The 12,958-nt window shown below is 44.5% G+C and overlaps 1 protein-coding gene across 3 annotated transcripts in view; it reads right to left on the bottom strand.

The window, feature by feature from the left end:
* Sema5a (semaphorin 5A) overlaps positions 1-12,958 on the bottom strand; it is a 452,724-nt gene that overhangs the window by 70,864 nt on the left and 368,902 nt on the right. For all 3 annotated transcript variants that reach the window (XM_076857478.2, XM_076857480.2, XM_076857479.2), the window contains 2 exons: positions 10,902-11,019; positions 263-444 (listed from right to left, as the gene is read on the bottom strand). In XM_076857478.2, the coding sequence (XP_076713593.1) occupies positions 263-444; positions 10,902-11,019 (300 nt within the window). The remainder of the gene's footprint in view (positions 1-262; positions 445-10,901; positions 11,020-12,958) is intronic.

Genomic DNA, 12,958 nt, shown 5'->3' with positions numbered 1-12,958 from the left:
TCCAATCGTGCATTGTAAATTAGTAATATTCTCCCTACACTAATGATGAGCATATGAACAGGTTTAGATTTATGATCTAACTTGTAGTTTTAAATTCCTTCTAATTTATAATTTAATTTTTTCTTCCCCAGACCACGTAATTTTTAAGAGGTGGGTGTCCCCGTCTTTTCGCCCCGCTTGTCTCCTAGGAAAGGTGTGCATTAGGGATGATCTACCGAATGCCCCAGCACCTGAGTACACCAGAGCAGTCTGGAGAACGCACCTGGAACAGTTGGCGATCTCCATGCTGGGGCCTTCGCACTGCCAGCCGCCACACTGGGGGGCCGGGCTGTCACAGGAACGGGATCGGCAGAGGCAGGATCCCACAGCAGTGCCATCCGTGTGCGTGCAGGGCGTCCACGGAGACCATGGTCCAAAGTTCCCGTCCACAGTGAGATTCCTGATCTAGGAGCAGACAGAGGTGAGGGTGCCGGGAAGTGTTAAACTGCAAGCGAGTCGGAGTGACCCTGGAAGAGCCCTGGAGACATCAGAAGCCCGTGGAGTGTTTCCAAAATTACAGGGATGTGTGAGGGACCAAGTCAAAGTGGAGCCCTGGGGTCATTGGTGGGGGAGGGAGTTACAGAGGAAAGAAGAAGGAAAAATGAGGGAAAGAAAGGAGGAGGGAGGGATGAAAGAGTGAAAGATGCCCCTGACCTGGCAATAGGGTTTGGGAAGTATGGTCCCCTGATATGGGAAATCCACGGAGCAAGATTAACGGGAGTGAAAACATCACCGAGGTACACACCTGTTGCCTGTGTACGCACATTATTGAAAGTGAAACATCGGCGAAGTAGTTATGGAAACGCACCCAGCTCCAGGGGCGCCTCTACCTGGCAAGGTAGGGTTCACTTGCTCTGAGAGCCTGTGGGCAACGGGAGCTGCAGCAGCTCCGGGGGCCAGGTCCCAATCAAGCCTCCGGGCTCTGCAGGCCAGTGGGGGCTCCACACGTATCATTACCACCTGCAAAGTCCCATGTGGCTCACGACCAGGGCTATGGTCCCTGAGCAGGGGACAGTCAACAAGCATCTGGCATCTGGGATGGACACTTGTGCTGGCCCCTCAGGTGAAGAAGGTGCAGGTGAAGGAGCTGGCGAGGACTGCTGAGGCCAAGGGCAGCTCGAGTGGTGACAAAGAGCATCACGGCTGCCAAGTGCTGAGTGCTCCCACATTGCCCACCAGAACATGCCCATTCCCCGGCCCCCGTGGTGTCCATCTGCAGCTCCTGCCTGGATGCAGACCACGGTGCTGTTCCAAGCCTTGCCTGCCATGCGGACTCAAACTACCAACTGGACAGATTCTCTTGGCAAAGCAGCAAAGATTCTGCTATTGGGGATTTTCCACATTCATTCTCCACCCTTTTAACGGCCTTCCTCTTGCCCCTGTCCAGAGCACTCCTGCGAACACGCATGACGGATCTGTAGTTCCCCCGCCTTGATCTAAGCAGGCCTGTGCTAACAAGTGCTCACATGCTCTACACCCAGACCACGGCCTGATCCAGGAACAGTGCCATTGTTGCTTGTACTATACAGAGCATCAGTGGCTTGACTGACCATGGAACTGGCATCTAGGAATAATGGTGAGCAGACAGAACATTTGTACAATGTTTACACAGTACAGGTCCATAGTACTCTGACTATTCACACTTGTCATTACTGCTATGACTGTGCTGTCAGGGACAGGGTGCAAGGTGCTCTGGGGAGCCCTGCAAAACCAGTTTTCCTCCACTGTGGTGCCCACAGGGTGCTGTGCAGTCTGGGAGTGACATTGACAATATCACACACTTGCCTGAGACAGTTCTATTTGGCTTCACAATCAAATAAAGTACCTGTTTGCCTCCCTGGAAGCATGCAAATGAAGCTCAGGCTCAGACAAGACCAAGTCTGGACTACGAGGAACTCAGTTTTCAAGGGTCCCCAAATCTTAGCTGTGTCTGTCTGCCTCTGGCTTGGAGGTGTCTTGCTGGGAAGGAAAATGGTGACAAGAGTTCTTACTAGGGATAAAAAGACAAGGGACCGCCTACTATTTGGGGAACTCTCACATTGAAAACCCTTCATAGCTTGTTTTTAATTGAGGACAGTTTGGACTCATTGGGTTTGCTCAGGAATACAAGGTGCCTCCTGCTGAGCTTGCTACTGGTGAACGGATGCACAGGGCAGGACTGTGCCAAGCAGGCACCATGGTGCTGCTGTGTGTGACTCAGGGGCAGGTGATTGTCCTTCCTAATGACCCCTAACACAAATTTAACAAACAACATGTGGCAGTTCACCCCAAGTGATGCAGAAAACCAAAGAGTTTAAAAACAGGGGAATTTTAAAATAGGGCAAAGTGCAAACATAACCAGAACAGCAGTTACTCGAGATACCAGCATCCAAATGGTGGAACACATCTTCACCCTAAAATTTAACATAAAATGCTTCTTCCTCCCTTGCAGGCCTGTGTTTTTGTGGATTAGACTTCAATCCAGCCATTTTGGGAGAAGAAACACAGAAACTTCCAGAAGATGACTTCATCGTCAGGAAAAAGAGTCCCACAGACTATAAACCTGAAAGTAACCCACCTTTGTGACATAAGTGGGCTACCAAAGATGACAAATCCAGGGACTAAGAACTTGTCCTTGTCATGGTCCTGGCAGGAAACAGAACTCACAGTCCAGGAGACTATAAAGCGAATTAGATGAGGCACCAAGAGCCGAGGTGTGTGCTGAGCTAAGGAAACCTCCAGGGGCGGAAGATGGCCCCAGGACCCACCAGGCAGGAAGCTGTGCGTAACCTGAGTGCTGCGGTGGGAAATGAGGTGTCCCCCAGAGGCTTCTGTGTTGATGCCAGGATATTCAGAGTGAAATGATTAGATTATGAGAGCTGTGTCCTGGTCAGTCTGCCCTAGCTTGAATGGACTGTGTGGTCACCATAGGCTGGTGGGACGTGGCTGGAGGAGGTGGAGGAGGTCCCAGCTCTGGAAGGGTGCCTCTTCCCTACAGCCCTCTCCTCTCTCTCTGCTTCCTGGCTGCCATGAACTGAGCAGCACTCCTCCACCCGCGCTTCTGCCAAGGTGGTCTGCTCCACCCCAGGGCCAACCATAGACTAAACCTCTGGGACTGTGAGCCTAAACAGACTTTTCTTCCTCTAAGTTGTTCTTGTCAGCTGTTTTGATCACCGTGATAAAAAGCTGACTAACACTAGCAATTAGAGAAATGCAAATCAAAACCACTCTAAGAGTTCATCTCACTCCAGTCAGAATGGCAACTATTATGCATACAAACAACAATAAGTGTTGGCGAGGATGTGGGGAAAAAGGCACACTCCTACACTGCTGGTGGGACTGCAAATTGGTGCAGCCAATATGGAAAGCAGTATGGAGATTCCTTGGAAACCTGGGAATGAAACCACCATTTGACCCAGCTATCCCTTTCCTCCGTCTATTCCCAAAGGACTTAAAAACAACATACTGCAGGGACATAGCCACATCAATGTTTATAGCAGCATAATTCACAATAGCTAAATTGTGGAACCAACCTAGATGCCCCTTAGTAGATGAATGGATAAAGAAAATGTGGCATATCTACACAATGGAATATTACTCAGCAATAAGAGAGAGTAAAATCATGGCATTTGCAGGTGAATGGATAGAGTTAGAGAAGATAATGCTAAGTGAAGTTAGCCAATCCCAAAAAAACAAATGCCAAATGTTTTCTTTGCTATAAGGAAGCTGATTCATAGAGGGATAGGGAGCAGGAGCATGGGAGGAATAGATGAACTCTAGGTAGGGCACAGGGGTGGGAGGGGAAGGGAGGGGGCATGGGGTAATTAATGATGGTTGAATGTTTATTAATCATTATTAATTATTATCATTATTATCCAAAGTACATGTATGAGGACCCAAATTGGTATAAATATACTAAGTATACAACCAGAGATATGAAAAATTGAGCTCTATATGTGTAATAAGAGTTGTAATGCATTCTGCTGTCATATAAATAATAATAATAATAATAATAATAAAGCTGACTAACACACTAAGCTTGCAGACCCGAGGGGTGGCTAGGGTTGCTGCTGACATTTGCAGCCTGGACAGGAGCAGCTCTGCTGAGCTGCTATCACGGAGGCATGGAGCCCCTGTGAAAGGCGCAGTCCTGAACTGAGGAAGGCCCCGGGGATTTCACCCCCTGTGGGCTCTGCCTGCCTGCGTCCCCCAGTGGCTCCTCACTTGGCCAACAGTTCATCTAAGAATAGACATGTGACCCAAATGGGACCAAGGAGACTCAAAAGCAGATTGCTAGAAGCTTCCAGAAATCATTTTCCTCCAGATAAGAGGAAGAAACTCTTCTCTTTCCATTCGGACACTGGCATGTAAGGAGGCAATGTTCAGCGCATCCATCACCACTTTGTGAGCAAGAGGAGAAGGTTTGAAGAATCAGACCTGTTCCTGCAGTGTCCTTCCCAAACAAGGCAGCAGAATCAGACCTGGAAATGTTACCTCTTGATGTGTGGTAGGATGAAAATAGTCCTCTCTTAGGTCCTACCCACCAAGAACTCTATTAGTATTAGGCATATGCAATCCTATTGATAACAGCCCATTTATACTATGTTTACAGAAAAAAAAATAAGATTCAAAGAAGTTTTTTAACTTGTCAACAACTACACAAGTAGTAATCTAGAGGAGTAGTTAGGGATACTAGAGGGCCCTTTTCACCACTAGCTCAGGGTTTTTGGATATCAGCGCTAGTGACATTGGGCAAGATAGATAGTTCTTTGTTGCAGAGTGATACGGTTTGCATCTGGGATGTTTCCCTGAAAACTCATGGTAAGACTACAATGTTCAGGAGAGAAATGACGCACTGTGAAGGCTATTACCCCGTGAATGGATTAATCCATTTGATGGATTAATAATTTGAATGGACTGCTGGGTGGAACTATCCACGGATAGGGCATGGCTGGAGGAAGCAGTGGTAGTATGAGGGGCATGACTTTGTGCACTCGTCTTTTTCTCTTCTCCACCCCCACCCCCGCCTCCTCTCTGCTTTCTGACGGCCAGGAGCTAACAGCTTTCCTCTGTCCTGTTGTTCTGCCTCATCTCAGGCCAGAGCAATGGATCCAGCCAACCATGGACTGAACCTCTGGACCATGAGCCACAATAAGCCTTTCCTCCTCTAGGTTGTCCTTGTCAGATGTTTCAGTCACCACTATGAATGACTAACACACAGGTGGTGGAGTCTGTCCTGAGCAATGTAGAATGATTGGATCTTCAGTAACCTTCCTGGTCTCCTCCCACTAGATGCCAATAGTACCTCACCCCAAGTTATGACGACCCAAATTGTCTCCAAGCATGGCTAGGTGGCCCAGGAAAATGATCTCCTCCTGCTTCCCACCTGGAAGCAATGCCTGGATATTCTTGGTGAGTTTGCTTTTTTTTTTTTTTTTTTTTAAACCTTTAGGTCTGACCTGAGATAACTGGGTTTTACGAAAATGTTCCTTTTCCAAGTATATGCCTGGGCAGGGAATGAACCAATAAGGATGACCGAGGAAGAGAGAAGAAGAATCTGAAATAAATGATAATGAATGAAGAGGGAGGAGGCCAATAGAACAGAGCAGAGATCCTCATAAAACACTAGGAAGGAAGGGAACTGCATCAGACGCAGCATTGGTGGGCGCACAGAGTGAACGCAATTCTGCAAGGTAGAGATGTGGCTTCAGGTCTGGCCAGGGCTGGGGTAGCTGCAGCCTTTCGGGGCAACAGTCATTCCAATGCCTTTGCAGTTTGTCCCATTACATTTAGGAGCTAGGAGAACTTACAATCCTCAGAGAAGCATGGGAGTAGTACATGAGGACCTACACCCTGCACTAAGCCGTGCACTTGTGTTGGCTTTAACTCTATTACAACTTTAAGAATCTGTCTAGAAAATAGAACTATGAATAATGGGATATGTTCTGTAGCTTTTCTTCTTCATATCTTCTTTTTCTTAGCTTTCCTTAAACAGACAATAAGAAACAAAGCCATTTGGAACGGGGATATAGCTCAATGGTAAAGCATTTGTCCACCATGCACAAGGTCCTGGTTTGGTCCCCAGCCCTGGGGAGTGGAATAAATTATCTAGAATAAATTCTTTGTAGTTGTGATTTCTTCCAGATTTTTTTCAAGTGACTTTCTCTTTAGAGTTTGTGCTTTATATAATTATACATTAAATCTGAAACTATGATAAAATGTGTACGGGGATCATCTGTTTCGTATGCTCCAAGCACTAGTATGTACACATATTAACTACCTCACACTCTGCACCCCATCCAGTGTCTACCTCCTGATGTAGAAAGCTGAGGCTTAGGTGGGATAAGCAATTTGTTCAGTCACTCTGGTTCTAAGAGTTCTGAGAATTAGTACAAACAAGCTGAGTGCAGAACCTGTGATTTCAGCCAGGTTATTCTGTAATGCAATTCTTTAGATCCTTTCTTGGTGAGAGTCTCAAAGAAATAAAATTTATATCATCATACACTCCTCATTGTGCAATAGCTAATTCCCCTTCACCCAGGAATTGCTAAATAAGGAAGATCCAATTTTTGTTAAACATAACCTATAATCTTATGTTTGATTCATCATTAATGTTCAAATGATTCATTCTCAACTCACCAAGGTGTAGATTTATTTGGTGAGTACAGAGTTCCCTGCAGTACACCTTTAGATTCTTACTATACTAAAACCTTTATCCTCTTATGACTAAAGTTTTATAATTTCTATTTGGGTGTATTTTCAGAATTAGTAGACCTTCCTTTATTTATTTTCAGACTTTCTTGTACCTTTTGCCACAGAGAGTGACAAAACAGGATATTGGACACGTTCCTCGGGAAGGCTTGTCTCATGTCCTGATGTTAGTTGAATTTCATCTGTTAGTCCAGCTCCACAAACGGATTACACAGAGAGCACCTTGGAGGAGAGCTAACCTGGAGTACCATGTGGTCCCTGACAGTACTGGTGAGCGGGGCAATCTAATTAAATACCTCTGAGTCCCAGGTCCTTGATCCCCTAAATGGGAGCAATACTGCCAATCCCTGGGGGCACCATGAACTGAATGGGACAATCCCTTCAAAGTGACTTCACATGACCCTGAACACATGGTCTAGACACAAGCTTGACCTTAGTTCCCAATTCCTTCTGTATTAGTAGGTTTCCCACAAAACTCAGAAATAATTCTTGCTTGTTCTCTGAGCATAATAGGCAGGGTAATAATTGGGTTAATGTCCACATATCAGCCACTGCATTGGGGAGATGATATTTTCCTGCAGATTAGGGAATATCAGAAATATTGGATTTGAATCCTGGCTTTTTTTCTCAATGAAAACCTTAGGAGAAACACTTTAGCCTCCTGTCTATGGTGCTGCCTCTAAATGAAGGCTTAAGATTTCATAATTGCTAATGTCCCCTTCCATCTACATATGCTAATTACAAAGGGGTCAGAGCAGAATCCTCTTAGTGGGAGACCCGTAGGTGTTCATCTGGTCATGCATTTTGACAGCTGTTGCAGAATGTATTGTGGAACAGGAACTCAGCACATGCTGTGGTACAGAAAACTGGTAATTCCATTCCCCCAGGGGATGTGGGCGGTGTTCATGTATAAATAAGGCCCAGGCAGATTCTGAAGACCCTTGTTAAGCAGTATTAGAAACTATGGGGAACATATACATTATTCTTATCAGTCTAGATATACCAATTTAGATCTCCCTCAAGTACTTCAGATCCCTTAAACTGATAGTCATGTTTTACATTACAATTTTGTGAGCAAACAGAATGCTCTTCAACATGTCAGCCAACCAGTGTCCTGAATTCTGGACTACAGAAACCCATAAACAGGTCACTTAGGGCTCTTTTGGTGGAATATAGGTCCCCAAAATTCTCCCTGAGGTTTCTTGGGGTCCCCTCTCAAACCTGAACTCAGGGAAGCCGAGGATATAAATAATCCTGTGACTTGAATGTGTCACTCCAAAACTAGAATGTTCCTAATGCAATAGCACTGAAGGGTGGCCTCTAATCAATCCATGAAGTCTCTTCCCTCTCTTATAGGGGCCTGTGAGAGGGGTCTGTACTCTTTTGGCCTTCCTCTTCCCCCAGGTAAGAGCACAGCAAGAAGCCCTAACCAAAGCAAATGCTGGTGTATTATCGTGGACTTCCCAGGCTCCAGAAGCATGAAAAGTGGATTTCTGTGCTTTCTCAACCACCAGGTTTCGGTGTTCTCTTACAGCAATAGAATTGAACAAAGATAGCCATAAATCACAGCCACCATATGAGGTATGACTGTGAGATTCACTTTGGGGAGCTCAGTGGTGCCGTATATTGGACTAGGGATACTGCAGATTTACTGGGTAGGTTCACGCAAGAGGGCCTGACATTGGCATATCAGACATACCTGCAACCCACTGTGCTTAATGCAGCAGGGTCTGCTCGCTTTCCTTCAGGATAGAGCATGCTTGTTCCCGGTCAGAACCTCAGCTTATAAAGTGATATTACCTTTGGATAGATATTTATATTCATGTATATACAAGTAGATAAAGAAAAGTAAAGTATTAACTGACAATACATTTTTTGCTTTGTTTTCATTTTTTTGTTTGTTTGTTTGTATTTTAACTCTGAAATTAGCCTGCATCTTACAATCCATGTGAGTTTGTAACATAGAAAGCAATGGTACACTTCGCAACTAATGGCAAGGCAGAAATGAAGAATACAGTAATGTTAGCCAGTAAATTAAGTCTTTCTTTCATTTCAGTAAAAAATTAGCCTGGAACAAAATGTTTAATGACTTTCAAAAATATCTGAATCTACTCTATCTACACTGATGCCAATAATTTTCACTTAACTTACCCTTTTGTAAAAGATTATTAGACAATGATGAATAAAGAGTATTTACTTATTATTTATGAGCTAGTATCATTATTATAACCAATAATCAGAATAATAGGATAGATAGTGCTTTTTAATTTCTATATGGCAGTATATATAAATTAAAAAATTGTTTATTTATTATCTGTTTTTTTTTTTTTGCCCAAACGACATAATTTATTTCCTACTGTTGGCTTCTTTGCATGATTTCAAGTATCCAAAGCATATCTTGATATGTTACAAAGTCACTGAGTAAGAGGATAGGAAAATGGTTGGGTGTAGTGAAATCACCTCACCTCAGAAGATTGATCTTGCTACAATCTTGCCCTCAGTCAGAAAACACACCTCAGCTCTGTGTGCAAAGCACCAGGTCAAGTCCATCTGTCTCTACTGGAAGCTGTCCTCCCATAAGCAGGAAACAACTCTAATAACAACTCTCAAGTCACTGAAACACTGGATCTTTATCTTTTTTCTTTTTTGCTGTAAAATAGCCAAGACACACATTTGCTATAAACCAAGGGCACGAGTGTGAGTTTCCCATTACGTAATCAGCACATCTTGAATACTCGCTGGAATAAGCACAGGCCTGAGGTCAGAGTGTTATTGCTTAAGAAGAACTGCAGTTAACTTCTCTTTCTTTTCTATCGTCAAAGATGCAAAGTCGAAGACCTACAAGAAGATGTTCTGAAGGACGTGTCTGCACTTGGGAGCTATATTTCAGATGGTGCACATCATGTGTTTATCTTCTGCAAAGAATTTAAGGTGACCACCTTCATGCTCTTAGTGTTGTTCAGAAGGCAGGAGGGACTTAGCGCTAACACTGGCGTTTTTCTAGCCATTTTCAAGAGTGATGGCAGGAAAGTTTCCTTATAAAAGCAAAGACCTGGAGCAACATAACGAAAGATGCCAACAGCTTAACCTCTTTGGGAGCTGTCAGAGCCTGGGTGTGGCAACACAGACCAACAGGACCCTATGCAGGAAGGCCACCTGACCCCATGCCCACGTCTGGGGAAGGATGCTGGTTTCCATAGGCTTCTTCCCTTTGGTGCCCCATTTCCTGACTTCAGGCTGAGGCATGGGCTGCAGGAGCACAGGGTTCAGATGGTGGATAGGGCTGGTGCCTGATGGGAAGTGGAGCAACTGCTCAGATGTGTCTGGGGTTCTGCTGGATTGGGGAACAGCAAAGGCTCACACAACCAATGTGCCACTTGCCTTCCCACCCCTGTCCCATCAGAACTGACATGCAGAGACCTGCAATTATGTAATAGCAGAGAGACTTTGTAGCTTTTCAAAGACATGGAAGCTAATAGCACTTGTTCTTGTGCTATGAGAACAGAAAAGTGAATTTGAGATGACTGGGTGAAGAATTCCAAAGGAAAGAAGAAGAAGAAGAAGAAAGAAGTTCCTACAAGTGAGGACCTGAACCAAATAGATGAGCAAAGGGAACAGTGGAGTTTGCATTTCTTGGATTCATGGTCTGGCTGTAAATGCAGGCATGTTTCTCCTTATCCCTCAGGGTTCAGCGTGGGAATGCACATGCGGTTGCTTCTCCCAGGCCTTCCCGTGACCCAGAGCAATTTCTACTAGTTGGCTCCACATGGGGTCAAAGTAATACCCTTTAGTTTACTCTTTTCAAATCTTCACTGATGTTGATTTCTGAAATTACCGTCCCCGAAGGAAATGTCCTGGTGTGGAAGCTCCCATTTTATTAGTGCTACAAGGGGCAAAAGAGTCCATTCCAAACTGCAGGGGATAATTCCAAGATTCAGCGACACTATGATCCATGATAGTATCTTAAGATGTTCGCAAGCAAAAAGCATGTGACAGCATCCATGTGTCCTTCCTGCAAGCTAAGAGCTGAGACAGTTCAGAAAACACACACTGGATTTGCAAGGATAGTTCCCACCTGGGGGGTTGTGGACACATGGGGAGTGTGGGTGGGTGGTCAGGAGGCCAGGCTTCTCAGGCAGTGCCTCCTGGGGCTGGATGGGGTGGGCACGTACCGGGCAGGTGGAGAGGCTCTGCTCCCACTGGGTCATGCTCAGGCTCTCCTCCAGGCTCGTGCATTTCTTCATCACCACGTCCCAGCCGCAGTAAGGGTCCTGGGCGCCAATGCAGGTGCTGGAAACACAGCAAAGGGTCAGCAGAGGGGCAGCTTTCCTAGCCTGTCCCTCAGGAGCAGGCACAGAGACAGCTATGAGCACCAATGAGCATTTAGTTTGCACAACATAGCTACCTGTACATTCTAGTATCTAATCACACATCACTAATTTTGATAGAAATGTGCATGTTTTATCCAGCATACTGGACAGATGACTCCACACTAACAAGAGAATTTTGATATCATGAGCTAAGCTAAAGTTAAAATTTTCCTGTGCTCAAAGACAAAACAGTTATTGTCAACATCAGTACCACCACTGCCACCGTGATCATCATTAGCATCTCCTTCATAACAGGCACCATTTATTAAACACATACAAATGTATGAAATCCAAGAAAACCACTATATTACCTGGACACTTGTCTTGGACAAGCAAGTCCAAGTATTCCTATTTACCATTGTCACCACAAACAGCAACAGCATCATAGTCATCATAAATGCCATTGCCACTTTACTGTTGAGATAACTGAGGCAGAGACAATTTGAGAAACTGCCCCAAGGAAAAGCATGAACATCTAAAATGCTTCACTGCAGTTAGTTGAAATTCAATGCAATAGGGATATCTTCCTTTTGAGTACCGTAACATATATTCAAACTTGCAATACACATAGCTGCATATATAATATCCACCATATTACATCACAAGTGGCAGATGGTGAATATTTTATATACAACATGGATTATTAGATGAGGATTAGGTCCTCTGCATTACAAATACAAAAGAGGTAAATTGGGGGGATGGGAAAGAAACAAGGATCACTGTGAGAAGCCAAAAATACACAGGGAAGTAAAGCCAACCACAGGCCTACTGTCCCTATCACAGGGTGGGGACGCCACCTAGAGCAAGGGAGGACTTTATAGGGCTACCAGGCCACTCAAAGCAGGGCCAAAAGTCACAGCTCAACCATCAAGCAGCAGGTAGGGAGGTTGTATAAGTATCAAGTTGCGGATAAGAATAATGCAAGACAGCCACAGCACATGGAACATGGCAATCCTAAGTAAGGCACTGCTCTGGGGACCGGGTCATTTAAACCAAACAGCAACCTTCTGACACAGCACCTCGATTAGAAACAGCATTCCCTTCCATTTCCTTTTGTATTATAATTCTTTTCTTTCTTTTATTCTTAGAGAAAGGAAACCCAGCTTTTTAATTTGGGAACGAACAAATGAGTCACGCTTCCTGAACTTGCACGTTATGCTCACTCAGGGGCCGTGCTCATCTTCTCTGCCTCATTACTGTTCAGCACCTGTTCTGCATGGTGAGCACCTGTCCTGTTTTAAGACAAAGACTCGAAACAGGGCAAAGCCAACTTCAGAATCACACCGTGAGAACATACGTTTACCGAGGAGACATCGAGAGATGGGGGTTGAAAACTATGCTTTACTAAGTTATTATGCGATGATTATTTATAAACTACCCAAGAAGTTCAGACAGAAAGGGTTATAAGGGCTTTTTCCAGCCGTAGGGACAAGGGAGGGTGCAAAGGGGTCCTAACAACCGCCTGTCACAGTAACCCCAGGACTCTGCCATGTGCATTTATTACTTTCATTAAAAAACTCAAGCCAGACTATTATAAAGGCCAACCTGAAAGCTTTCCACCAAGGGAAGCCTGCTCATGTTAGTGTAAATATGCTGGAGATACTCTCCATGCCTCTGTGAGTAGGCTTGTATGCACATACCTCTGTAGGCACATGTAATATCTTGTTGTTAGTGTTTGTGTGAGCCGTGGTGTGATTTATATTGTTTTTTTATATATATATATTGCCATCTTTTTTTTTTTTGTATTGCATCTTTTTTTATTACGGAATTTAAACAAATTTTGTCTATCCCAGCTTTCAAAGTCCAAAAGATAAGAAAACAATTCTCAGCATGAATAAACGGGGAATGTATCTTTTTTT

This window comes from Callospermophilus lateralis, chromosome 5 (assembly GCF_048772815.1).
Source record: "Callospermophilus lateralis isolate mCalLat2 chromosome 5, mCalLat2.hap1, whole genome shotgun sequence".
Lineage (NCBI taxonomy): Eukaryota > Metazoa > Chordata > Mammalia > Rodentia > Sciuridae > Callospermophilus > Callospermophilus lateralis.
This window is presented reverse-complemented; position numbering and strand designations above follow the sequence as displayed.